The 27,531-nt window shown below is 36.9% G+C and overlaps 3 protein-coding genes across 3 annotated transcripts; 2 read left to right on the top strand and 1 right to left on the bottom strand.

The window, feature by feature from the left end:
- Positions 1 to 2,724: 2,724 nt before the first annotated feature.
- Positions 2,725 to 3,478, top strand: CMQ_1051 (uncharacterized protein; the record flags this gene model as incomplete). The annotated part of the gene is made up of 3 exons (XM_014318130.1): positions 2,725 to 2,808; positions 2,879 to 3,169; positions 3,227 to 3,478. The coding sequence occupies 3 exons, from the start codon at positions 2,725 to 2,727 to the stop codon at positions 3,476 to 3,478; spliced, it is 627 nt and encodes a 208-aa protein (XP_014173605.1).
- Positions 3,479 to 5,101: 1,623 nt separating this feature from the next.
- On the top strand, positions 5,102 to 6,571 carry CMQ_504 (FAD-dependent oxidoreductase; the record flags this gene model as incomplete). Its single annotated transcript, XM_014317583.1, has 1 exon — positions 5,102 to 6,571. The coding sequence occupies one exon, from the start codon at positions 5,102 to 5,104 to the stop codon at positions 6,569 to 6,571; it is 1,470 nt and encodes a 489-aa protein (XP_014173058.1).
- An 11,201-nt stretch (positions 6,572 to 17,772) lies between these two features.
- On the bottom strand, positions 17,773 to 17,979 carry CMQ_709 (cold-shock protein; the record flags this gene model as incomplete). The annotated part of the gene is made up of 1 exon (XM_014317788.1): positions 17,773 to 17,979. One exon carries the CDS (start codon positions 17,977 to 17,979, stop codon positions 17,773 to 17,775), a length of 207 nt encoding a protein of 68 aa, XP_014173263.1.
- Between the last annotated feature and the right edge of the window lie 9,552 nt (positions 17,980 to 27,531).

Here is a 27,531-nt window from a genome sequence, read left to right as displayed (position 1 = left end):
TTAGAATCCTTAGCAGCTTAGGTAGCTTACTTAAGGCACCTTAGCTTAGAACTACCTTACACTAAGTTTAATCTAATTTATTAGCAAGGTAGTGGCTGCCTAAGGCACGCCGCGTACTGCGTACCCTAATTTAACTCTTTAGTATAAGAGACTTGCAATATTAATATAGTAGCTGCCTTAATGCACTATACACTAAGGCTAGCGTTACTAGTAACGAATTTAAAAGAAGTAAGATAAAGTTTTACTTTTAAGCCTTTTATACCTTTTGTCCTACCTTTTATTCTACTATAAATAGTATGCCTTTAGTAATACTTATTATAAAAGCAAACTATAAGGGTATTTTACACACGCGTCCCAACGCACCGGTTCGGCAACCAGTCGCTTACCAAGCGACGGACTTAACGAACTATCTTAACACGTTGCACAGGACTAGCACAGCTACTTAGCTATGCTACGCCTTACTAGGGTTGCGCTACACCGCATCTTCTAGCTACGTATAAATTAGCTGGTAGGCCTTCGCTTACTAGTCTTTTATAGTCTGTTAAGTTAAAGTCTTAATATAATAGTATAAACTAGTTAAGCCTTTATAACTACGCATTGCACACTAACCCTTACACAAACACTAGCATTAGTTAAAAGGAGCCTTTAACGTAATTATAGCTTATAATATAGTTTATAAAAGGATAAAGAAAAAAGAGCTAGAGAATAGTGCGCAATTAAGGCTGTTAAGAAAAAGTACTATATAGTATTGAAGAAGTAGTTTATAAAGGCTATAAAAAAGACTAGGTAGATAAGAATTAAAGAGAGATTAAGCTTATAGGAAATTCGAGACCCTAGGAAGCGTATGCGTCGCTCAAAGAGAGGTTAAAGTTAGAGGTAGTAATAATTTAAATTGTGTTTATTAATGTGGCTAGCACTACCTATAGTAGTGCGCGTTAAAAAACGCGCGCCTTAAGTAGGGCGGGGCATAAGTAGCATACATTAGGAATGTTTTTTAGGTGTGTAGGTGCGTCCGCGCTTTTTAGCTACCTAAAATTAGTGTTACTAATGATATTTTACGGAGTACTCTGTGCTAAGACACTACTAAACTAGCTGGGTTTAAATTGTCCTGCTGTGCCGTCTGCAGTATATTTTCCTAGAGAAGAACTAAGAAGAACCTTTGAAATACATAGTACATTAATGGCATAATTAGCTGCAAACTTAAGTCTGCTGCCCTCTTTTTAAACTACTTTAATAACTTATCTTTTGTACTGTTTGTATGTACATTATATACAAAAGATACATAACTAAAACTATCACTTATTTAATTAATAAAAGTAGTTAAAAAACTATTAACACATTAATAGTATAATTTAAGCTAAACTATATACTTATATAGCTTATATAAGCTAGTACTTTACTTATATAATAAATATTATATTTTTAAGTTATATAAGGTAATTAGTATATAAAAGTAAATCTTATACTATTATAATATATAATAATACTAAAAATATACTAAAAATATATTTAAGCTAGCTTAGTATATATTATTATATACTGTTAGTTTTATATAAAGCTATAGCGTTTATAAGCCTTAAATCTATTACGTAACTTTTTATACAATAAGTTTTATACAGCTTAAGTATATACTTTATAAAAGGCTATAATTTTATTTTTTAGCTATACAATATAGTTATTATACCTAGCTTTACTTTTTAGATATTTTATTTATACTTTAAACAAAATCTATTATAGTTTTATAATTATCTAGTATTTTTATTAGTGAAACTTATTAAAATATCTTTAACTTTAAATAAGCATTAAAATAAGTAAAGTAAGCTTTCTTTATAGTATATAACTACTATAAAAAACGCAGTAATATTATATAGCTTAAATTATTTCGATGTGATTTTTATTTATTTTATTATAATCAATTATTACTATGTACGCTTTGTACACAAGTACTAGATAAAAGGTACATATAAATGTGGTTTAAAAGGGGGGGTGGTTCAAATGGGGGGTAGCGGACTTAGTGCACAGTCACATAAACACGAGACAATGTAAAGCCATGGTTCGTACTATACAAGCAGGAATGCCACTTTCTCCTATTATCATTCTTATCGTAGATGTGGGCCGCGCTTTGGTGCCTGATCTCTTAAAAATCCACAGATCGCTGGATTGATTATCCCCGGATGGCAGGTGACTACCGTATGTATTGACATTGCCCCTCCCGCCAAGCATTCCGACATCTTATGAGCCGGCGATTGGCTAGAATCTACCGAGCTTCACAGACCGGCACCGCATTCCTGATTAGGAAGTTCGCGAACATCGACTTACAGCCTAAATCTGCTTTAATGGAGCCGGGGTCGAAAATGCCAAGAACTTGGCATTGGTTAAGGACAGGTTTGCAAGGGTTGAAGCGCAGTGTTTTTCGACCAGTTGTGTGATTTCGGATCGCGGAACTGCTGTCGACAGCTTAGAACTGTTATCACAGATTGCTAGATTTAAAGCCAAGGGTAATCGATTCACACGTTAGGAAGGTGGAGGGGGGTGGAGGGTTAGATTTGTGTTGAATGGTAAATACCTAATCGTCGCGATACCATATCACAAGGTATATAAGTGCCAGTCTCCTCTTCGAGTCCTGTTTTGGTGCTAAACAAAGAACCCAAAAGACTGCTTTTCTGCTCCTGGCTCTGGGGTCTTCAAATTGCAAATTGTCCGCAGTTTGATCAAATCATAAAGATGCAGCCCATCATTGTTGGGACTTTGGCCCTCGGCCTCTTAGCAACCGGTGGCGCAGCTTCCCCGGTGCCTATGCCGACTCCGGTAAGCTAAGAGGCAGCATACTTTGCTACCATTGAGGCGTCCTTATACTAATCTTATGCTTATCAAAAAGCCTGGCCTTCCTACCGCAACAACCGCCAAGTCCCTCCTATCTGGCCTGACTGTGGCTGCGTACACGGATGACGGCGAGTACAAGCGTACTCTGTTCCCGACTTGGGACACAATTGAAGGAACCTGCAACACTAGAGAATATGTGCTCAAGCGGGACGGTACCGACGTCGTGACCAACTCGGCCTGCGTCGCGACATCTGGTAGCTGGCTGAGTCCGTACGATGGCGCCACGTGGACCGCCGTGTCCGATCTTGACATCGATCACATGGTCCCGCTTAAGAATGCCTGGAACGTAAGTAATGGCGAGTTATATGATTAGGTGCCTGATTTTTAAACTAACGACATCCAGTCCGGCGCAAATGCGTGGACAACAGCGAAGCGTGAGCAGTTCGCCAACGATGTTACGCGTCCACAGCTGTGGGCGGTCACGGATAACGTCAACGAGGCCAAGGGGGACAAGAGCCCAGACGCATGGAAGCCGCCGCTGTCTTCGTTTTACTGCACGTATGCGCGCGCGTGGGTGGAGGTTAAAAGCTACTGGGACCTTAGCATCACGACAGCGGAGAAGTCGGCGCTGTCATCTATGCTGAACACTTGCTAGATTGCATCCATGTAAACTTTATAGCAGAGAGCCAGTTTTAGCCAGAGTCGTCGTCTAAGTAGGAACGGAATATCAGATTTCTAAGTGACCGAAATAGTAATTTGTCTTTGAAATATTGCCTATCATGAAGTAGCACGCCCTAAAAGAAAGAAAATTAGTGGATTAGTAATGTAGGTATCGGCGTCCTAGAGTAGCCTAGTTTTTGATCGAGCGAAATACACCTCATAAGAAACAGGTAGGCAGATCGTACACAGAGCTAGGGTGAATGATTCGTAATTTTTTGTAAGTGTCTCGTAAAGAGGTGTTCTAGCTACGGAGTACAATAAACCCTCTTTTGAGCAGCAAAATGTGCCGGGACGTTCGAAGATTACCTCCCGTTTAAGATAGTAGCCACTTACGTCGTACGAGAGACAAACACCACGACCGTTATTGTTTTGTAACAGAAGCCGAATCTTCCTGGCGGGATTCGCGGGGCGCGAAGAGCAGTTGACTAACGAAAGAGCAGGGGTGCAGGAAACCATACGTACTCACATGTTGTCAAATTGAGTAAGCGTGTGTGTATTGTTATTATGGTTGGCTACTTCCGAGCTATGCCGACGTGCATAAAATCCCATACTAAATAGCGCCCTGCGCCACACAGTACATGTATTCTTCCATTATACGGCACAATCGTGCACGCCCCTCCTATATTGGCATGGTCTGTTCGACACATGTATTTTACGTCGTAAGGAAAAACTTTGTAAGCATTATTTACGAGCCGCCCATCGTGGCCGACATACTCCGTATAGGGTATATGCATAATTAGTACCAGGCTAGTCAACACAGGTCCATTTTTGGTCCGTCTGCGGACGAAATAAACAGGGGCCGTACGGAATACAGAGTATCACAAGATCAGATTATCTCGTATTACAGTACATACGTAGTAGTTCCTGTATGTGGAATAGGACGAACACGGCCTGGAGGTTGCATTGGAATTCGTCCAGTGCAGCGGACTGGTGTCGGACGATTTACTGTAGAGGGCAGGCGGTTGGAGCGAAAAGATCATCCAGCCAATAGTTGTGAACAGTAGGCATTCCGTGGCAACGCATAAACGAGCCAAGACCCAAAAGAGTACAACTTCCCAGGATGCGGTTATAGCTTGGTAATGCCGTCTGATTTCTAGAAGTCCTGGCAGCTTGGGGGTGGGCTGTCAGTCACAACAGCCGGCGCCAGCACCTGCCCCATCAATCGGTAGGGGTGTATCCAGGGGTGGGGTAGCACCGCAGGGAGCTTGCGTGCCCACCCAAACTGTAACTGCGAAATGTAAAATTGCATTCAAACTCGCGATTGAACGACGCTGCTCTATGCCCTAGGGCCTTGCGCCGGGAACGCTTCTACGGAGTACGGAGTACGAGAACTCATGCAGCAAATGCTGACACACAGGTATGTATGTTGTAAGTAAGCAGGATGCAGCCAGCAGCTGTAACGTATAAAGAGCAGTGGGAAAGCCACTCTATCTAACCGAGCTGCTTTTATTTTGTGTGCATCACTATCGACTTCCTGTGAAAAAGAATTGCTCCTACCTTACAGAGCGGGTTTTTGTGTCTTGTGTTTCAAATTACTACATTGCCACCAGGACAGACAATGTTTTCCGCAATGCGGGGGAGCTTCCTTCTGCTCCTGACCGTGGTCAACGCCGTTTCCGTCTCGGCATACCGCTGGTTCAACTGGGAGTTTGACGTCACTTGCGAAGCCACGGACCATATTGTTCCAGCAGACGAGGCAGAGCTCGCTACTTTTCTCCAGAACGAGCACGCCAAAGGATCATTCATCAAGGTTGTGGGAAACGGACACGGTCTCTCGAACTTGACTACATGCGTCGATGTCACAACGACAACGCGAGACTCTTATATTGTCAGCCTTTCCAACCTCCGCGGTATCACCTACGGCGCCAACAACACTGTGACCTTTGGAGCCGGCTGGGATCTGGTGGAAATTGTGCCTGAGTTGATTGCACATGGCCTGCAGCCCGCCAACCTGTGCAGCGAGAGAGTGCAGAACTTCATCGGCGCCGCTACTACCGGAACACACGGCACAGGCAAAGGCCTTAGCAACATCGCCTCTCATATTCTTGCTTTCCGCGTGCTTGACGCAACCGGCCAGGTGCACGTTATCAATAGCGAGATTGACCCCGACGGTGTCAAGGCGTTCAAGATCACCCTGGGTGCACTGGGAATCATCACTGAGGTCACCATTCAGGCCGAGCCGCTGCAATTCCTGAAGCGGACGACTAAGGTCGTCAATGCTACCTCAAATGTCACAGAGCAGGCTCGGCTGATTAAGCAGTACGGAACGGATTTGGATCGCGTGAACATTGCGGGTCCTACGTACGGCTGGAACAGCGAGACCTTGGAGTGGGAGATTGAACCGACGTTTACGCTCATGTACTGGGAGCCGACCAACGTGACGGGCGTTTACAACTGCTCCACGAATTTCTGCTCAAACGGTTGCGGAGACTGCAAGTCAAACAGCTTTTGCTATGACCTGGCGCCCTATTCCATTTCTGTGCCGCCGTCTGGCGTCTGCTCTCGGGCATTCCTTGGCCAGTTTGAGCACTTTGTTCCTATTGAAGAGCTGGAGTCCGCATCTATTGACTACACCAACCTGCAGCTATCTCAAACCAACCAGCTGAAGGAAGCCAACAACGAGGTAGCTGTGTATGAGTACCGCTTTATCAAGGGCGACGATGCGTTCCTGTCGCCGGCAAACACATACAACTTAGGCCCAGAGAACAGCGGTATCTTTGCTGCGATCACGATCTCGTACATCCCTACTTACAATGACTACCAGTCTCTTTGGGCCTACACAGACGCGCTGGGGACATTTGTCGCAGATCTTGGCTATAAGCACAATGTCCGCCCACACTGGAACAAGAACTCTAAGTTTAACCTGACCTACGCTGAGTTTGCGTACCCTAAGGTGCAGAAATGGCTTGAGTACGAGGAAAAATTTGATCCCAAGTGTCAATTCGTTAACGAGTTCTTGGTGGATCACCTGAACCTTACTCGCTGCGAAGGCGTCATTCCTACAACCATGCCCTCTGTTATTGTTTAGATGCAATTGGTGGAAACATGGCCCGAGTTACAAGAAGTAGAGGGAGCTGCAATTGCAACATTCACTCTTAGACATTCTCTGTATATAGTCATAGTAACCCCTGTTGATTACCACGATTTTGCCAAGCTTCTGGTACGAGTTTATTACACCATTTAAGTACGGAGGATTGAAAAACGTTTGCATTTTGTTTCCGCCAGCCGCGTATCATCTACATCAAATTGACAGCAAAAAATATAACATATAGATGTACTTTTATTTCATGGCATAAGCTAAGATGGCGATGGCGATCGTAAGTTTCTTAAGCAAAGCACCGTTGCTATTACAAACCCTCCCGCTTTAATTTATCCTAATACTGTGCCTAATGTGTGTTCTTTACTCTATATGCAATTTTAAACTTTGGAGCACGACTGCTAGTCTAAGATTGATTAGGTGCTAAACATTAATAGCTATTAATACTGCATAAACGTATACTAACCTAACCGTTAACTTTGTCGTTCGCCTTTTTCGGGGGGAAACGGTTTTGCCCCGGCGGTTATCTTGGTTATATACTACCGTATCTCTAAAAACAATCCCGGGCTGCTCTAAACGGCAGTCTATAGTATAGGTAAAAAATTCCGTACATAGAAAATGCAACACTTGTTGCCCGTATCTAAGAGGGTTAAACTCTAACGTATTAAAAAGATTGGTAACTTAAGACTAAACGTATACCTTAGACTAATTTAGGTCTGTTTATGTTAAGTAGGACAGTTATCTTATACAGCGATAATAATTACCATAGCTTCTTTTATAGCCACCGCCTATAGGCTATGTATAGCTTACTAACGACCCTGCCTACTACGTAGAGTTACTAGTAACTTTCGCGGGTAAGGAATATAAGCCTTCTTTAAGGGTACTTATAAGATAGAAAGAGAGGGAGGGGGAGATACGTATATTAAGAGAAGATAAAGCTATCCTACTTGTACAAATATCTCTTTTTCTTTTTCTTTAGCTTAAACTAATTTAATCTACTTAATGATAGCTTTATTTATTAGGCTAGACTTTTATATATAAAAGCTAAAAAGAGTATATTATATTAGCATAAGCTAATATATATAAATTAGCAATAATAAGTTAACTGTCAAGCATTAGAATCCGCCACACTATGGCCCTTCTGCCCTACTTGGCCGTACGGGCCTGTGATTGGTTAGAAGGCACAAAAGCGGGGCTTAGCACTAGTATTAAATCCCTAGAAGGGTCGCGATGTATCTATTTCTTCCTTAGTACACAACACTCTTTCGCCCACACTAGACCCTATTTAGCCTCCTGCTCCTTATAGTGCATTACGTTATATGACCGCTACGTATAGCCTCCTTTAACCTTGACAGGTTATAAGCCCGGCCTAAGAGGACTGGGAGAAGCTGAACAAATAAACCGAAAAGCCTTTACGATACGCTTTGTAAAGCACCTAGTGCTTTAGGCACTAATCTAACGGACGAAAAGAACCTTGTTAAGATTACTAAGGTTATATTTATAGCCTTGCCTAGCTAGAACAGAACTCCTAGTAGTAGACTAAGCAGTAGACCTCTAATCGTTGAATTAGAATTAGACGCTAAGTTTAAGTTAAGCATCGAAAGTAGCATTTACGTGGCTAATAAAAGTAGCATTTATAAAGCTAAACTTAATAAAGACATTTAAAACAACAAAAACGACGCTAGTAGTAAAGAACCTAATTAGCAATTATAAGCTTTTAAATCCTTTTATAATCTAGAACTAAAACTTAAATCTCCTACTATGTTATAAGCTAGTGCAGCAGCGCCTAATTTAATTTAGGTTAACTTAACATACATTAAGCTGTTTGTAAGCTACTGCTTAAAGCAAGTGCCAACGCTTACTAGCGGCGCAAACTAGAATAAATAGGAAAAGAACGTATTTAAAGGCCTTAGCCTGCTAGGTATTAACGATTTTACTACTATTAGGCAGATAGCTACTAATAACTATTAATTAATTAAATACGCTATAACCCTATAGGTTAACAACGACTTGCTTAAGCAAACTAAAGGAAATAACATTAAGATTATTTACAAAACGCTTAAATAGCTCTTAAAACTATAAGAAGCTAATCTAGCCATTAATTATAGCACTAAATTTTAGACAACAATGCGCTAGTACAATAGTAAAAAGATAAAGAACTTTTTTACTAGAATTAAAGAAATTATTTACGGCTATAATACTTATATTAAGCTGCTTACAGGCAAGCAAAAGGCTATAAATCTAATTAGCTGCATTTGTAGAAAGTTCCCTACCCTAAATGCAAAAGTGCTTAACCTTTAGCAAAGTAAATAAACTACTATAGCTAACAACAAAGTTTACGCAGCAGTAAAGCTTTTCGTTACTAACCGCTATAAAGAGCGGATGTTTATTACACTAAACGCTAAAAGCAGCAATAGTAGTAGCACTAGCACTAACAAGATTAAAACTAAAAACAAAACAACTGGGGAAAAAGATAGCAGTTGTAGCACTAAAAACCTAAAAACTAAGGCTTTTAGCAAACGCTAAGAGGGCGTAAAATGCACGCACTATAATTGCACTAGGTATATAATTATTAAATGCTAGAAGAAAAACCTAGAGCTTTGCCTTAAGTAGGCCTTTAGAGGCAAGACTAGTAACGTAGTAAAGAAAGAACCCTTTAGCAAAGCAGTTAGTTTTATAACTACTATCTAGTTTAGACTTATAGACAAGGTGCTTACGTTTATACTAGCACTCGATTTTAGTATAGTTATAATTACTAATAACTTGTAAGAAGCGGTAAACATAGACCCTTGCTATAGGTTATACAATAGTATTGTTACTACGGATAATAATAGCTACGCGCTAGATGCGTAAATAAATTATAAAGGCTTAGATCTATGCCCCTAACTAATAAAAGGCTATGCTTACTATGCCTCTTTTTATAACTTTTATAGTAGCTATATAAACGACTAGTTGTTTAATATAAAAGGTAATATTTATATTACTAACAACCTTAGTTAGTTTAAACCTAGTATAGAATACACCGCTATAATTACAATTTATACTAGCGGTAGCCTTATTATTACTAAGTTTGCAGGCTAAGTAGTGCTTTAGATAGTAAGACTAGACGGTAAGGCATATAGAGCAACCTTAAACTATGTTTTCTTAGTACTAAGCTTCCTCTTAAATATTATGTCTAGCTTATACTTTTATGAAGCAGGCAATTATATTAACGGCACTAAGCTAGTAGCTGTAAACAAAGCAGCCTTTTACTAATTTAATATTAAAAAGACTAGCTTCTCTATACTAATTTAAAATAAGCCTTCTCTTACGTAAGAAGAGAGTTAAAAGGAGATAAATTGCGTAGCTTAAGAATTTTACTAAGACTTTGTTTAAGATGCTAAGACTAATCTTAAATTTAATAAATTTAACTTAAAAGCTATATATAGTCTTTAAGTAAGCGCTAAAAACTACGCCTTATTTATTAAAGGATAAGTTACTTGTCTTAAAGGGCGCTTAAAGAGACGTTAAAGCAGGTAGAAAAAGGGCTTATAAAGCTAGAAAACGTTATAAAAAACACTAAGCTAGTTTGCACCCCTTATAAACTAGCAAAGGCTAAGCACTTTAAGCTAAAAGATAAACGCAAAATTTATATATAAAGACTAGAAAAGGTATATTACGTTAACCTAGGCTAATTTAAGCAAGTTAGCTATAATAAGTTAAGGTATATTACTATTATTAAGGATAAATTTATAGGTATAATTAAAGTGCTAGTATATAAAAAGAAAATAAAAGCACTACCTACAATTAAAGTAGTGCTTAAAAGAAATGCAAATAAACTAGGCTATAAGCTTGTTTAAATTCACCTTAATAACGGCATAAACATTGCTATTATAGCTATTAAGCGCTACTATGTACTAAGAGGCATTAAGGTAATCCCTAGCCCTTTATATAACTTAGCAAAGAATAAAAAATCTAAGAAGGCAGTTAAGAAGGTTATTATTCGTACTAGACTACTTTATCTCTAAAGTTGTATTCTTTTTATGCTTTAGCTATAAGTCTATAAGTTAGCAACTTACATTTAAAACTATATAGCTAACTTTAAAGAGAAGGTACTAATTGTTAAGTAGCGACAAAACAACGGTTAAAAGAAGAACAAAAACTTTATACTAGACGTCTTCTACCTGCGCACAATTAGCTTTAAAGCTATAATTTAAAAACCTAACTAAGTTGTCTAGAAGGCAAGCGATTTAAAGCTTAAACTATAAAGCAAAAAAGCTATGCTTATAGGCTTTAAAGAGACTTACCTATATAAGTGTTAGACTATCCTCTATAGTAAGCTTGTTGTTACAAAAGACGTATATATATTTAAAGAAATCGTAGAAGACGTGTATTTAATTAATTCTTAGCCTAAGAGAGTCTAGCGCCGCACTAAGAAGGTAACAATCGATTAGAAAACGTAGGACTATAACGTCTTTATCCTAGAGCCTAACTCTAACATTAAGGGGAAGCTTAATCTAGACAAAGATTTAAATAATATCTTTAATCTAAAAGACTTTAAGGAGCCCTTATAGGACTAAGCTAGCATTCTAAATTAACCTTAGGAGGTTATTACAATCTTAAATCTAACTTTTATTTACAAACGCGCAGTGCTGCCTTAAGCCGCGTATAATCTAATAGAAGTAAGCAGCGTAGACCTTGCATAGCGCGCACTAAGTGCGTATAACATAGAAAAAGATAAGCTAACTATAAAGTAGGTGCTATTAAGTTTTTAGCGTAGCTAGAGTATATAGCGCTTATAGTAGAATAAACAAATTTAAAAGTATTTAGCGTAAAGATATTAGCTATAATATTATAGCTTTTTAACTACTTTTAATATTTTTTTTATTAAAGCATTTTATCTAGCTTTTAAGTAATAGTAAATAAAGTTTTACTTATAAGTAACGCTTAAATTATTAAGGATAAAAAGGTTATAAAGGTAAAATTAGTATTATAACTTAAATAGTAAAAAGCAACTTATATTAAAAGGCTAAGTAATATAAGAAAAGTAAATAAAAAGTATAATAAGCTAGACTTTATTATTTATATACTTAATTATAAAAGTATTAGTAATATAGCTTTTCTAAGTATTAAAAACTAGTAGCTACTACTAGTTTATATTATTTAGCTTAATAAAAGGTAAGACGATACATATAAGCTAGTTAACTATGAGTTTATTATTAGTTTAGCTTAAGTTAATTACTATAAAGAACTAATTATTATATTTATCTTTAAAAGAAGTAAGAAAGTAATATTATTACTTAGATTTAACTTTTTATTACTTTAATAATCTTTAAGCTCTTCTTAGCCTTACTAATAACTAAGCTATTTACCTTAAGGCTTTTAGCAAGCTTAGTCTTATCTATATTATACTAGTATTTAAAAAAAGGTTATAAATAGTTAAATATTTAAAGCATAGTAAAAAATGCATATGTATTTAACTTTAAAGCACTATTAGCATAAATATTCTTAACTAAAGTCCTACGTAAGGTCTTAAGCTTTAAGTGCCTTACAAAAAACTAGCCTTTTAAGACATCTTAAGCCGTTAAGAGCGTCCTTTAGTAGATAGCAAAAGCTGCGCAATACTAAGCATTTAGCTATGCGTAAGAGCAAGCCCTATCTATTCTTAGACAATAATCTAGTACACTAAAGTACTTTTTAGCTGCGGTAATATAACCTACTGCTTTTTAGCGCCCTTTTAGCGCGTTACTACACCAGCTAAGCATTCTTAAAGGGTAGTGTATAGCACGCAGTAAAGTACAGCAGCTTTTCGCACGCTAAGGCTGTTATTAACGCTCTCTTTTGCGTTATTTATATCGTTTTTAGTGTACTAAGGCATTACAAATACAATGCATAAAAAATAGCTTTTAAAAGCTATTATTAGCGTTGCAGTAGGTGCGTTTTTAATAGATTAGCAGGGTAAAAGAGTAGGTAAGATTAATCTAATTATTAGTTGGAAGGGGGGGTGGTCGGAAGGGGGGGTAGCGGACTTAGAGAAATGTAACAAGATAAACGGAAAAGGATAAGGAGACTTATACACCGCGTTTCTAAGATAAGCATACTAGATTACTATGTTATTTTAACTGCTACTAGCTAATAAAGTTATGCTTAGCTAAAAACTAATTCTAAAATTTATACTAATATACTAAAATAGCTAAATAAGCATTAGTAAAAACTAAAAGTATTAATATAGCTTATACCAAAAGACCTTATTACTTATATATAATTATTATTTAGTAATAAATGCGTAAACGTTTATAGCTAGATTTAGCTAGTAGTATTTCTTACTAAAACGTTTTATAGTTTCATAAACTTTTATATAGCTTACTATAAAAGATTTATAGTATAAGCTAATTAACCTTACTTATAGCTTATTTACTAATACAATAATAATATAATCTTTATAAAATAAGGTATTACTATCTAGAAAATAGTAAGTATTATTCTTTTAACTTTACCTAGCTTTTATAGATAATGTATTTAATAATTAGTCTTGGCCTTAAGCTTTATAATTAGTATTATATAGTTTAAAAAAACCCTAAGGTTATAATAGCTATTCTTAACTAGTATTAGTCTATACCTTTTATACTAATAGTAATAAGGCTCTTAGCTTTAAAAGACTTAGTAACTAGTTTGTAACCTATAGCCTAATAAAATATAAAAGAAGCATATTATTATATATAATATTGCCTTTTATATAGTTTAGTTACTTTTAAGCAATGCTTACTTTTAAAGTTAACCGTTAAAAAGTAGAATACTTATGTAGTATTTTAGTTTTAAAGATTCTTTACTAATGCCTTAACAACGCCTTTTAGTATTTAATATTTAGGTAAAACTATAAATAAGTCCTTTCAACGTTTTAAATAGTAACGCTAGTACTTTAAGTCTTTTAATAATAGTTAAAAGCTTTTACTATTCTACTTTTTATTATATCTTATAGTTTATTAGCTTTTATAAGTAGCAAGCAACTATTTACTACTTACTATCTACTAACTAAGAGATAATGCTAAGAATAGCGTAGCCTAACGCATTTATTTCTACTTATATAGGTTTTATATTATTATAATAGTAAAGAATTATTACTATTATAAAGGCTATCTTTAACGCTTTAAACGTAGACTTTACCTTTTTACTTAAGATAAACAGCTATATAGCAACTACTCTACGCTTATATAGTATAAGAGTAGAAAGAGAAAAAACCGTAGTAAAAGTTTATAAATCTTAAAAAGAATTACATATTCTTTATACACTTAAAGGCCTTTTGCTTTGAAATTACTTTAACTTACTTTAAGTTAATTTTCTTTTTAAAGAATCTATACTTTAATAGGTTTGTATATAGCTTTATAACTTATAGCCGCTTAAAGACTAACTATATCTGCTTTTTATACTTATTTTCAGTTTAAGAGTAAACTAAGATATTACTTAAATATACCTTATAAACTATACCTACTAGTCTTACTAGTGCGTAATAGATATATATCTAAAAGGTAGCTAGCACGTTAGTTATTTTAAAAAAGTATAATATAAAACTTAAAGAGTTTATATTTTATTTAAAAAGTAGTCTTTTACTAATTAAAGGCCTTTACTTAAATCCTATAGTATACCTTCTTATATTTTAGTTTAAAGACACGTTTATACTATCTAGGCAATTAAATAGCTTATTAATTAACAACAAAAAGTGGTAGTATTTCTTAGTTACTTAGTTTAAACCTTAGTAGTTAACGTATATATATAAAGTATTATTCTTATTTAAGATAAAAGTTACTACGGCTTTAGCTAGACTATTACTATAAGCAATCTGCTTTTTATCTAATAACTTACTAATAAAGTAGTAAAGCTCATTTTACTAAGTAAGAGATAGTAGGTATAGTAAGCTATATAGCACCTTTATACTATCTTTTAATTTAATTATTTGCTTTACATTTACTATTAAAGGTAGTTTCTTTACCTTAATAGTATTAGACACCTTAGCAAATAGTTATATATAAAATAGTAGTTGCTAGCTAAGGTCTAGCAAAGCAAGATTATTATTTATAGTAAAGATGTTTAATTTATAATGCCTTAAATCTAGCTATATTAAGCAAATAGCAAACGACTCTATATTATAATATAAGTGTTAGCTTATTTTTACTTCTGTCTTATAAACTATGATAGCAAATAACTAGGCTTATTAGATAGTGTTAATAATAATGCTTAAAACCCTTAATCTCTTATAACTTAAGATAATATCTTTATAGTTAAGGCTTATTTAGCAAATAGCTATAAAGATTTATATTAATATATAAAACTCTTTATCTTTAGTTAATAAAATAGTTAGCTTATATAAGTTATAGGCCCATAACGCTTTTTTATTAATAAGACTAGGTTTAAATTCAAGTGCTACTAAAGTAGCTTTAAACTAAGCTATTCACTAACCTTTAAAACATTTTTAGTAAAGGTAAAAAGAAAGTAATAGTAAAAAGTATTAAGTAGTAAGCAGCTAATGTCCTAGTAAGTATAACTATATTTATTACTAAAAAAGCTATACTAGAACTAATTTTTACGCTTAAACTAGATTAAGAAGATAATGCCTTTATAAAAGCATTATAAAGAATGTTTATACTTACTAAAATAAGCTAGATTAAATGATAAGGCTAAATTTTAAAGTTATAAGATAACTAAAGATTAAACAATACCTTTTTAACTAGCCAAAACGCTTACTAGCTATAGTAGTTAAAATAAGACCTTATAGCGCTGCTCTTTTACGCTGATTAACTGCTTAAGAAGCAACTTAATAGTTATACTTAATCTAAAAAGAGCTTCTTAAATAAAGTTACCTTTTTAAAAAAATCAAAAAATGTTAAAGGTGTACTTGGGTAGGCCAGGTAAGTCAGGCAGGCAAGGAGGTATCTTCTTAACAGGAGGAAGCAGCCGTATATTCAATAGCTAATTCTTGCCTTCTGCACTCTAAGGGAGTGCGGGAGGCACTCTTTATCGTAGGCGCACCTCTGGCGCACCAAGTGCGCAGGACAGGCGCGACCCCGTTTCTACTTGGCCCGTGCGCTAGCACGTGCTGTGGCCTGTGCGCAGACTGCGCCACGCAGCCTGCGCCACCAGCACCGCTTCTAGTTCACGATGTGCATCTAATACGCTGTGCGCATACTGCGTACGGCTTGCGCGTAGCCTGCGTCGGTCCCCTTCCTGGGGCGGCGTTACAAAAAAACAGCCCTTATAGCTAAACTAGTAGCATAGCTAGCTAAAGTATAACTAGCCTAAGTTTTAAAAAAGCTTTTTATTTTATAAGCCTTTACTTAAGTAAAGCTATCAACTAAAATAATAAAAGCACCTACTAAAAAAGCTAGATTAAAGGCTTCATTAATAGCTATAATAATAAAAAGCGTAAAAAAGATAGTAAAAGAGAAAACTAGTATAGTAAGATAAGCGTAAACTAAATAAAAAGCTAGAATAGTAATTTAAACTAAGTAGTTTAACTTAAAAGACTTACCGCGTACTCTTTTTACTTTTAAAGCATACTAATATAAAATTATACTATATTACTTATACTATACTACTCTTTACTATACTGGCTATATTAGCCTAGATAGTAAGCTAGTAAGAAAGCTTATACTTTAGCTAACTAACTACCCTAGCTAGTAAAAGCTAAAAGAATCTAATAATAAATAAAATAAAATAAATTTAAGTAAAGAAAAAGTTTAGAAAGTATAGTATAGTTTTTTATTTTAATTAAAGCCTTTTAAATTATTATTTCTTTTTTACTTTTAACTATTATTTATATTTATTATTTACTCTTTTACCTTACTTTTAAATTATCTTTATATACTATAATTAAACTACTTAACTAAAATGCTTAAAAAGGTAGTACTTTATCTTTATTATTATATTTTAATTAAATTATCTTATATAGTAATTACTTTCAATTATAAAAAGTTATATACTATTTATATAGTTAGCTATATTCCTTACTAAGATAAAAACGGCTTTTACTAATTAAACTATCCTTATATACCTTTAATATAAATGTTTAGTAAGCATATAATATAGCATTATTATATCTACGCACTTTGCTTTTATTCTTTAGTTTTTAACCTTTACGTTATATAGCATAAAAGCACATTATTCCTCCCTATAGCGCAGTTTACTTATCGCATCGCGCATTACTATATATAAGCACTCTAATTAAAGTTAAAGCATCCTTTAAATAAAAGCAATTAAGCACCTTATTCTACTTTATAATCCTTTTATTCGTCTCTAACCTTTGCTAAGCAGCCTAGTTTAAGTCTTCTAAGAGAGCCCTATACCTTTAAACTTATACAGCCTAGCGCAACCTAACTATAGCGCTGCTATAGGCGCTACTACTATGTTATCGCATTGCGCAGCTTAATTAGACTCCTTAGCAGCTTAGGTAGCCTGCCTAAGGCACTCTAGCTTAGGACTGCCTAGCACCGAGTTTAATCTAATTTATTAGCAAGGCTGTGGCTGCTTAAGGCACGCCGCGTACCGCGCAGCTCGATCTAACTCCTTAGTATAGGAGACCTAAGATATCGATATAGTAGCTGCCCTAGTGCACTATGCACCTAGGCTAGCGTTACTATATGTAGCAGTTATATAACGTAATGCACTATAAGGAGTAGGAGGCTAAATAGGTTCTAGTATAGGCAGAGAGTGTTGTGTACTAAGGAAGAAATAGATCATTACAACCCTTTTAGGGGTTTGTATTAGTACTAGTGTTAGGCCCTGCTTTTGTGCCTTCTAACTAATTATAGGCCTATACGGCCAAGTAGGGCGGAAGGTCTATAGTGTGGCGGATTCTAATGCTTGATACAAACAACTAAAGACACAAATTAAATCAAACTATCTAAACAAGCATAAAAGGTCTTAAATAGGGCAGGATCCGCGTATGTTTCGTTAGAAATTAAGACGGTAATCTATCTAGTACTAAAGTCTCTTATGTATCTAGTTCGTAGTACTGTCCGTCTCGGGCTTATAATCGTAACGCAGCATTACCCAACCCTAGTGCAAGATTGTTTTGGAAGACGTTAACTAGCGTGTCGCTTCTCCCCACGGTTGCCAGAGTTTCTGTAGAAAGAACGTCCTGTATACGCATGCGGTAGCGTGCCCAATACACGACGAGGCCTGAATTGTTGCCGGCAAAGACGTCGTCGTGCCCAAGGGACTTAGGAAATGATGCGGATGTTCTTGGCCTCACGGCCGTGAGGGCCGGTGCTGGGCACGAAATTCACGTGTTCACCAACTTTCAGCGTCTTAAACCCGTGGGTCACAATGGAAGCGAATTGAGCATAGTAATCGCCGCTGCCATCGCTGGCCGTGATGAAGCCGAAGCCCTTAGCCTCATTAAACGACTTGACGGTCCCTGTTGTCATTGTGCGTGTTTTTTTTTGTTGTTCAAGTGCGGTAGGTTCCGTGGCCGTTTATACGGATTTCTTTGGATTTAAAGTAGAAAAGGTAGTTATAGTTGGATAAACAAAACTGATTGAAAAGTAACTTGGAGGATTGAAAGATTGCCATAAACAAAGGCGGAAGAGAGAGGACCTTATATATCCCTCTCGAGTCCTCCAGCCATCTGCCGATACCAAAGGCTCTAGTACCGATGTACCTATCTAGACAAGTATAAAAAATCTTGACCACGTCAGGTTATATATACGAGATGCTAAAAATACGAAGAAAGCTCGTACTTAGTGGAACTTGTGCAGAAGTATAGATAATGTAATTTTCTACTTGTATCGTTATATGTCTGGTTCTATGGTACCGGCCACTTTATTTGCTGCCCTTTAAGTAGGTCTTAATGCAACCTAATGCGTAAGCCTAGCCCTGCAGAGTGTCTACATATGAATTTCCCAAGGTCACCTAACCTCTGCTCGAATTTAGTAGATAGGACTAAGCTTTAATCTGCGCGTGCACCGCGCACGCAGTCTAGCCTTAGTCAACCTACCTACAAAATTAAAGTTAGTGCACGTTCTGCGTGTTCCAATTACCAGGTGGGGCGTTGCACGGTTAATTGCACGAGGTGGATAGGGTACTATTCGCGGCCCTACCTATTTCAATAATAGGTGCACTTTTTAAGTGGGCCTTGAATTATAATGGGGCGTGGCACGATTACAAGACATGAGGAAAAACGGGACAAGGGGCTTCTGCAGGGAATTTACCACCGGCTTACCACACCGGCCTAGGTGGAGCTGGTACAGGTACGAGTAACTCGTCGTATCCGGGGTATACAAACGCTCCTCACCATGACTCCGGTTAAGGCGGAGGCGCCGGGAGCAAGGGCTCCTAGATGTGTGGTCTACCGAAGCGCGTGTTCTGGATTCTCGTAGGCGTGGTGTCTGGCGTAGTTATTTTGGCTGTGGCGCTACATAGTAGGCGCAGGCCTTGGCGCTAGTCTGCAGCATCCAGGCAACTCATCTGTAGCAGCAGCAACGCCCTTATCTTCGACGGCGTCCCTAATTATCACAACAAATACGACCGCATCTGCGTCAATGCCTACGTCCTTTCCCACGTCCGCATCCAGGTAGGGCGCTGCCCATTCATGTGTTCCCGAATTTCTGACTTACGCCCATCAAGCACGGCCTCGAGCACTAAACCGCCGTATATCACGGGTCCTAATACTATCCCGGCACCATTGGCCACGGCTACTCTGTAGTCGACACTGGACGTTTCATTTCCAAACGACAATCTAACACTGTACAAAGACACGACGGAAGACAAGACATACATTTGGCTGTGCGGGCGCGACTACAACGCAGTGGGAGGGTCTGTGGACTTGGGAAGTCGAAACGGCCGCTGGCTAGGGATTCTATTGCGGGACGAACGTATGTTGGCTAGAGACCAGCATCAACAATGGCGAAGGATAATTATTTGCAGTGGGGGAAAGCGGTGCGAATTTGTAACAGATGAATAATTACTCGTGCCCCGCCCCACCCAGGGCGCGCGTTTTTCAACGCGCACCACCATAGGTGGTGCTAGCCACAATAACTTCAATAAATCACCACGAATTCGCAAAAAAAAAAAATATAGACGAAGACGATATAGAGGAGCAATTAGCAGAGGCTATTCAATTTAAAAAAAAGCAGACCCGAATACGCTAGTTGCCATGGTTATATAGTGCAGCATAACTGCTTTATATATTTAAGCATATAATTAATCTAGTAACTAGCGCTTTTAAACTTATTAAAGGCTAGATAAAAGTGTCGCTTCCTAGCCTGTAGCTAGGTAGCGCGCTCTTAGAAGCTACTAAGTGTCTTAAAGGGCGGTTCGATGCCGCTTTTTAAGATAATATCTTAACTGCAAAGGCTGTCTTTGTTAAAGTCCTTGCTGCGGGTACGCTTACCTTTTGCTTAGGTTGCTCCTATATCTAAGAGCTATTGCTATAAGTCTACTATTCGCTGCTTTAAGCGCTTTGCTTTATACAGTCGATTATTTTTAGCAATAAGGTCTGCTACTATCTAGTCTATAGTAGGCCTAATAGTCTGCCCTAAGGGGCCTTTGCCTGCATTATCGTTATCTAGTTGCTTATAATCCTCCTTTAAGATATTAGAGTCTTTATTCTCTACTTCTTTAACAATAGGGTTAAGAGGGTTCTTAACTGTCGCCCTAGAGCTGCTCTCTTCCTACGCACTACGTGCGTGCAACGTTTGCTTCGTAGTCTTTTAAGGTGCTATTACTCCTTCTGCCTCTTAACTTAGGTAGCCTAATAGTAAACGAAAAAGGAATTGTTAAAGGTGTACTTAGGTAGGCCAGGTAAGTCAGGCAAGCAAGGAGGTATCTTCTTAACAGGAGGAAGCAGCCGTATATTCAATAGCTAATTATTGCCTTTTACACTCTAAGGGAGTGCGGGAGGCGCTCTTTTATCGTAGGCGCACCTCTAGCGCACCAAGTGCGCAGGGCAGGCGCGACCCCGTTTCTACTTGGCCCGTGCGCTAGCACGTGCTGTGGCCTGTACGCAGACTGCGCCACGCAGCCTGCGCCACAAGCACCGCTTCTAGTCCACGATGTGCATCTAATACGCTGTGCGCATACTGCGTACGGCTTGCGCGTGGCCTGCGTCGGTCCCCTTCCTAGGGCGGCGTTATAGACATGCTATAGCAGATTACATTAGTAAAGAAAGAAAGTAATTTAAATAAGTTTACGCAGCACCTTCTTTATAAAGCTAGCTATATAAATAATTTAAAAACAACTATAATAGCCTTTAAAAAGCAGCGAATTAACAAGCTAAAGGCATTAAAATTAGCGTAATAGGTTAGAAAGCGCTATAAAGTAAAGCCTACGCCGAATAAGCGATTTATACGAATTTAAGAGGTTATAGCAGTTAAAGAGCGCGTTATAGGAGAGATTTAACCGGAAAACACAGCTAGGGAGATGTAGGCAGAGTCTATAAACAGATTTATGCACGTTTTTCATTATATAGCTAGTAATAAAGTCTAAGAAGACTAAATAAAAGATGTGCGTAGACTGAGTGATTATTGGTTACAAGGGGGGGGGGGGTGGTTGGAAGGGGGGGTAGCGGACTTAGCCGTTGGCCGCTATTAGCCTTCTAGACGCCGTCTAGATTGCCTATACTTATTACGAATAGTAGGAAGTTCTCTTTTATCCTAAACAAACTTTTAACGTTAACCTAACTAGTACCTAGGCTTAAACTTGTATTTGTGAGCATGCTTAGCATACACTCTAGGATATAAGGAAGTATTCGTTGCCTAATTGTAAGGGTCGGTACTAACTAGTAATAATGATTCTAAAGTTTTAACATTTTAAACGCAATCAATTGCATCTTATTCTTACTTTACATTACTCCTATCCCTTACACTTGTCGGCTAAACAGTAAAAATTAAAGCGTTCTTAGCATAATTACCTACACTTTGTTCGATAATCCTACACTAACTATCTAACTATAAAATACGATTTGGTCAGTTAACCCCTTTGTCTACTCAACACCCCGGCTGCCACTGCTACACTAATCGATGTAACAGCTGTTGCATAAGGACGGCGCCTATAAAGACTATAATGTGTGGGTTATTAGCTGTTCTAAATCCAAAGTAGGCCCACACTACGACCATAAGTGCATATGTTTGGTAGATCTTGGCAATAATTACAAAGTATACCTGCGTTAGCCTTTAGGCCCTAATTCACGCATGCTAGCCCAGCTGTTTAATCAGTCTAGAGTAGAGAAAAACATAGACTATACCTCTTTAAGCCTGCCAAGCCGCATATAAATTAATGCACCGCAAATGGGAATTTAAACAGTAGTAAGATACGTACCTTGGTACTAAGGTACTCTATACGTAGACGGCAGAAAAAGAGGCTGGTTAATAACGTAAAAATCTATAAAGCTAACATATTATCGTTAATAAGCAAGCAAGCAGTTAAAGTAAAATGGCAGAAGACTAGAAGTACGCAGGAGACTAAGTCCCCTCTTAAATAAGCAGGCTAGCGGTTTACCTTCTTTTATAGCTGTTAACTTTGCTTTTAAGCTATGCTATACAGCAAGCATTACGGCTAATAATACTGCAATCGTTAGTACTAACTATTTACAGCATTAGCGTGCCTTTTAAAGAAGGCTAAGGCATTACTGCTTTTATATTAACGATATTAGACTAGGACTTTAAGTAAGGTTTTTGTATGCGTAAACGTACCTTTTAAAAGCTTATATACTAGTTAAATAGATACTATAACCTTTATTAGCTTAAGTATATATTATTAGTATACTAAGTATTAATTTATATTTAAATAATAGCCTATAATAAAGCTTAATAAAACGCTATAATAAAGTTTTATATAAGCTAAAGCACTATTAGTAGAGTTGTGTAAAAGCTCCTTTTAATGATTGTTTTGCTGTATAAAGAGGTTATATAGCAGCCTATAAACAACTAGCTTAATGCGCTTATTTAAAATTAAGCAATTAGTAAACTGGATAAAATAGATATATAAGAGCAATTAATAGCATATATATCTTAGCTCTTATTAGATTAAAAAGTTAACTATAATACTATAATAAAAACAAAAACATTACTTAAAACGTATTCGCAGTAGTTAGATTTAATAAAAGCTTTAGCTTTGTTTTAGTAAAGGCAAAAAGCTTAATAAACAATGCTTTTTTATATTACTATACTATTGCAAGAGGCTTTATTATACCCTATTACTAATATTATATTGCAAATGCTGGATTTCCTAGCAAACTAGGTATTATTACGCCCATTTTGCATACGTTATATTATCTTTAAGACTAGGCTTTAAAATTAAAGGCTTAAGCAAATAAGAAGGAAAGGTATAACATTTAGTACGCTTTACTTGATTTAGTAGTAAAAAGAGTTTTTAGCATAGTAAAAAGAAAGTTTTAAGTTATTCAATACTCTATACTTAAATATAGTCTTTAAGATTAAATTAAAATTATATATACTATAATAAGGCTGCATAACTTTATTTTACTTAAAAAAAGGCAAAAGACTTAGTAAATACTAGATTTAGTACTTAAATAGCGCTAAAGGCGCGCGCCGCTTATAATTAATATAAATCTACACAAAACGTAGCGTGTAGTAATATAGCATTATTGTATCTACGCACTCCGCTTTTATTCTTTAGTTTTTAACCTTTATGTTATATAGTGTAAAAGCACGTTGTTCTGCCTTATAGCGTGGTCTGCTTATTATATTGCGCATTACTGTATATAAGCACTTTAATTGGATTTAAAGCATCCTTTAAAGAAAAACAATTAAGCACCCTTATCGCACTTTATAATCCCTTTGTTTATCCTTAACCGTTGTCAAGTAACCTAATCTAAGTCCTTTAAGAGAGCCCTATACCTCTAGACTTATGCTGCCTAGCGTGACCTATTTATAATGCTGCTATAAAGGCTACTACTATATTATTGCATTATATAGTCTGATTAAACTTCTTAGTAGTCTAGGTAGCCTGCTTAAGGCACTCTAGTCTAAGACTATCTTACGCTAAGTTTAATTTAATTTATTAGCAAGATAGTAGCTACTTAAGGCATGCTGCGCAACGCATAGTTCGATCTGACTTCTTAGTATAAGAGACTTGCAATATTAATATAGTAGCTACCCTAGTATACTATACACTTAGGCTAGCGTTATTAGCTATAATTTACGTTTAAGACAATATAGGTTAGCTAGTAGTAAAAGAAAGCTAATAGATAAATTTTATTATTAGTTTTAATAATAGTTTTAGTACTAGTTTTAGTATAATTTTAGTAACATTTTAGTAATAACTTAATATAGTTAGCGGTATAGTAATAATTACACCACTAAAATTATTATTAAAAGCATTACTAAAATTATTTAAAAGTATTAAAAGTGTTAAAAACAATTATAAAACAATATACTATAACTATTGCACCTCTGTTTTTATATTTTAATATATTCTTTACCTATAATCTAACTATATTCTAAACTAGCACTTTTATTAGGTTTTCTAGCTTTAACAAACACTACTAAATATTTTACTTTATTAACCTATTACTAAAAAGCTTATAAAATATACTAATAGCCTTTTTAACTATAAGGCTGCCTAGTATTAAGGTATATATAGTAGCTATGCATTTAATTTGCTTAGTAACTATTATAAGCTTGCTATTATTGCTATTACTTAATCGCAGCTTTTTTAAATATTAAATTAATTACCTTAATAAGTAGAAAAATGTAACGTTTAAATTAAATAAATTCTTTATAGTAGCAGCCCTCTTTCTTTTTCTAGGTTAGGGTTAACTAAGGCGTTAGTATGCTTTTACTAAACTAGAATTTATTTAAAATATTTATTAACTATAGTAATCATACTACTTATTACTACCTCTCTTTTAAAACCTTCTTAGTATATAAGTACGTTACTAAGTAAAGACTTTTAAAGCTAGTTATAACCTTAACCTCTTTAATTAGTAGTATAAAAATCCTCTTACTTTTCTTTATTGCTTATCTTTAATAAACTTGTAATAAAGTTATAACTAACTTTTAATTAATTATAAAAAGTTTTCTAAAGGCAGTACTGCTTTTTTTAGTATTATATTTTGTTACTATATTTTTTACTATCTACTTGTAAGCAGGCTAGCATTATAAAGCTTCTTTAACTACTTTTTCTTAAGCTAGCTTATATAAAGAATTATTAAACTATTAAAATAGGCCTACTCTTTTATGCTCTAAAAAAAGGTCTATAATGTTTACTATAATATCTATACTATATTATAAACGTTTCGCGCTTTTAAAAAGCTTATAACTATAAGCTAGCATTGTTATTACTACTACTATCTAAATTACTACTTTATTATTAAGTATAATATTATCTAGTTCATATTAAGTGCTTTTAGCCGTTAAAAGTATAAAAAAAGACTAATCGTTATTATTAACAGAGCAAAGTACTTCTTACGTTAAATACTAATTATTATCATTATTAAAAATAAACGATAACAGTAGCAGCGGCGATAAAGAAGGCACTAGCAACGACAACAAATCTATATTTAAAAAGCGCAACGGCAGCGAAAAGTAAGGCTTAACTGCGTTAAAAAATATAAAATATACCTCTACAAAGCTGCAAAAGAGTAGTAAAGGTATCTTTAAAGCAGGAATATCTAGTATAACTATACGTATAAGAAGTAAGGGTAATAATACTAATAATACTAATAATATAAGCAATACAAGCAACGCAAGTACTAGCTTATTAGCATAACTACTAGCAAGCCGTCTCTTACTTTCTATAATAATAGACTTTTGTTATTATTTTAAACTAAAATCTCCAGATTCACTACGTAAGCAAACCAAATTACTGTCTTCCCGTGCAAACGCAGCTTATCGCTACAAAAACATCAGCGACGAAGGCGGTAACGAAAAGAAGTATCAGAATGAAAAGGTACTTCTACCAGGGTGCGAATCGGTACTAAAACCTAGGTAATCATCCACACTTGACAATCTCCACTCTGGACTGATCATACAGCTGGGCCAGCATGCGTGAATCAGGGCCTAAGTGCTTTTGTAACTTTCCGAAGCTTCCGTCTTACCTAAGGCATCTTCTCCAACTTAGAGTCTAACTGGAAGCCGAAGTGTGGTGCAAAGGGCAGGGAGAAACTTCTCCGACACTCTGTAAAAGCTATTGTGTGGATACTGTTAAATTATAGGTGCCTCATACTCCGCAGCGACGTTAGAACGTATAAATAAAAATAATTAATTAAATCAGCAGGACGCAATCCTCCACCACTGACCACACTGCCTAGTCTAGGTGCAGGCGCAGCAGTCGAATTATCCATGACGACCATCGAAGCATCGACACGACAGGGCCAAGCATCTCTTCGCAAAAGGATTGCCTGCGCCGGGATGGGCATCGGTATATTTATTCTGAGATTTGGGACATAGAGAGCGTCGATGCGGGGATAGTGAACCCGCCCGCGACTGAGCCATGCTTGCCGCTTCACTGCGCTCATATAATTTATTTCGCCTTAGGATCCTTCGATGCTATGGACGCAGTCCAGACCCGGAATAGTACCATCGTATGGTTCGCTATGCATCGATGCTTTGTGGAAAGGTGCATGTATATTCATGCACTAGAAGCTAGTGCAGGCTGTACTGCGAGAGTGAAAACTTTGCACGTGACCCACAGGGTCACGTGCAACACGGCCTCTCACTGCCGCAACTCCTAAGTCGCTTCGGCAGAAAGTCCCTTTGAATTTACAACCTGTATCAGAATCAATAAACAGGCAAAGGGGCTGGTCTTTTTCTATTGGTTGTGTCATTAGGATAGCGGCGGTAAAGACGAAAGATATTTTATAAAATGTCTTGAGACCTTTTGATTCAAAGTTAGTCCGATCAGCTAAAAGGGGGTTTTTAGCAATTGTCAATAAAAGCGCCCATCTCTATACTGCACCGCGCAAACTTGGGAAATAGGATGGCTGCTATTTGTACGGGATTCATATTTCTGTCAAATTCGCTGTATGGTACCCGTACTCCGTAAGTCGCCTACTAGAAGGTGCTGGAAAGGCGCTATTTACAACGCGGAAGCCAACCATATTAGTTCGCAGATAGGCGGCAAGATGATACTGTGGTTAGTCATCTGGAGGGCCAGGTGAAAATGCTATAGTAGAGGCAGGGGCTACATATATGTGATGCATTGCTTTACCTCCTTCTTTGTATACGAGTCGTGCAGACAGTTTCGACGACTAAAATAAAGTCAACCTAAATAGTTCCACCGAGATGTGAGTGGGCTCAGCGGAGGCTGCAGCCTGCTAATAGACGGAACCGGCGCATCAGGTAGAGCCTAAGAGCGTTTCTTGCTAGATGTAGGCGGATATATGTATTATAGCAGTCACCGGAAGCCGTGCTAGCATGTTGTGAATCTGCATGGCCTGTCAAGTGTCAGTGTGCTGATCTCCTTGGTAGGTCAGACGGAGAGGCAGCGAGGCGGAGAGATAATGAGGTGGTGGATACTCTGAATAGGGCCAGGGCCACTTTAAATCAAGATCTGGAAATCTGCTTATACGGCGTACGACGTAGTCGTGCCGGCGTGCATTCGCACAAGTGAAGCCGCATTTTAGGCCCCACAACTGGTCGAATAGTTAGGATGAGTAGGCCCGAGATTTTTGCCGAACAGAAGAGAGAGGCGGGGAGGATATGGCCGCCTGATGTCTGCTGGTTTCAAAGGCTGTCGTTGGACACGACGAGGCTGGACGTCGAGCTGTGACTGTCGAATTGGGTTTCGGCGCGCTTTATCTATGGTACACACTCATGCAAAGCTAGCCAGCAAAAGCCACGGTTTCGATGGCATCGCCCGTCCCGTTGGAGTCCGGCAATAGCTCTGCCGTCTGCTTTTCCGTATCAACAATGGCGTCTTATCGTACAATTCTGAAGCCTGTGCGAATACAGTGTAAATTAGCCAAGCGCTCGGCTTCCCCACATAAAAAAACCGGCCGAGCATGTCCAGGAACGGCA

This window comes from Grosmannia clavigera (genome assembly GCF_000143105.1).
Source record: "Grosmannia clavigera kw1407 unplaced genomic scaffold GCSC_140, whole genome shotgun sequence".
Taxonomy (NCBI): Eukaryota; Fungi; Ascomycota; class Sordariomycetes; order Ophiostomatales; family Ophiostomataceae; genus Leptographium; species Leptographium clavigerum.
The sequence above is the reverse complement of the archived record's forward strand: the minus strand, read 5'-3'. Positions and strand labels throughout refer to the sequence as shown.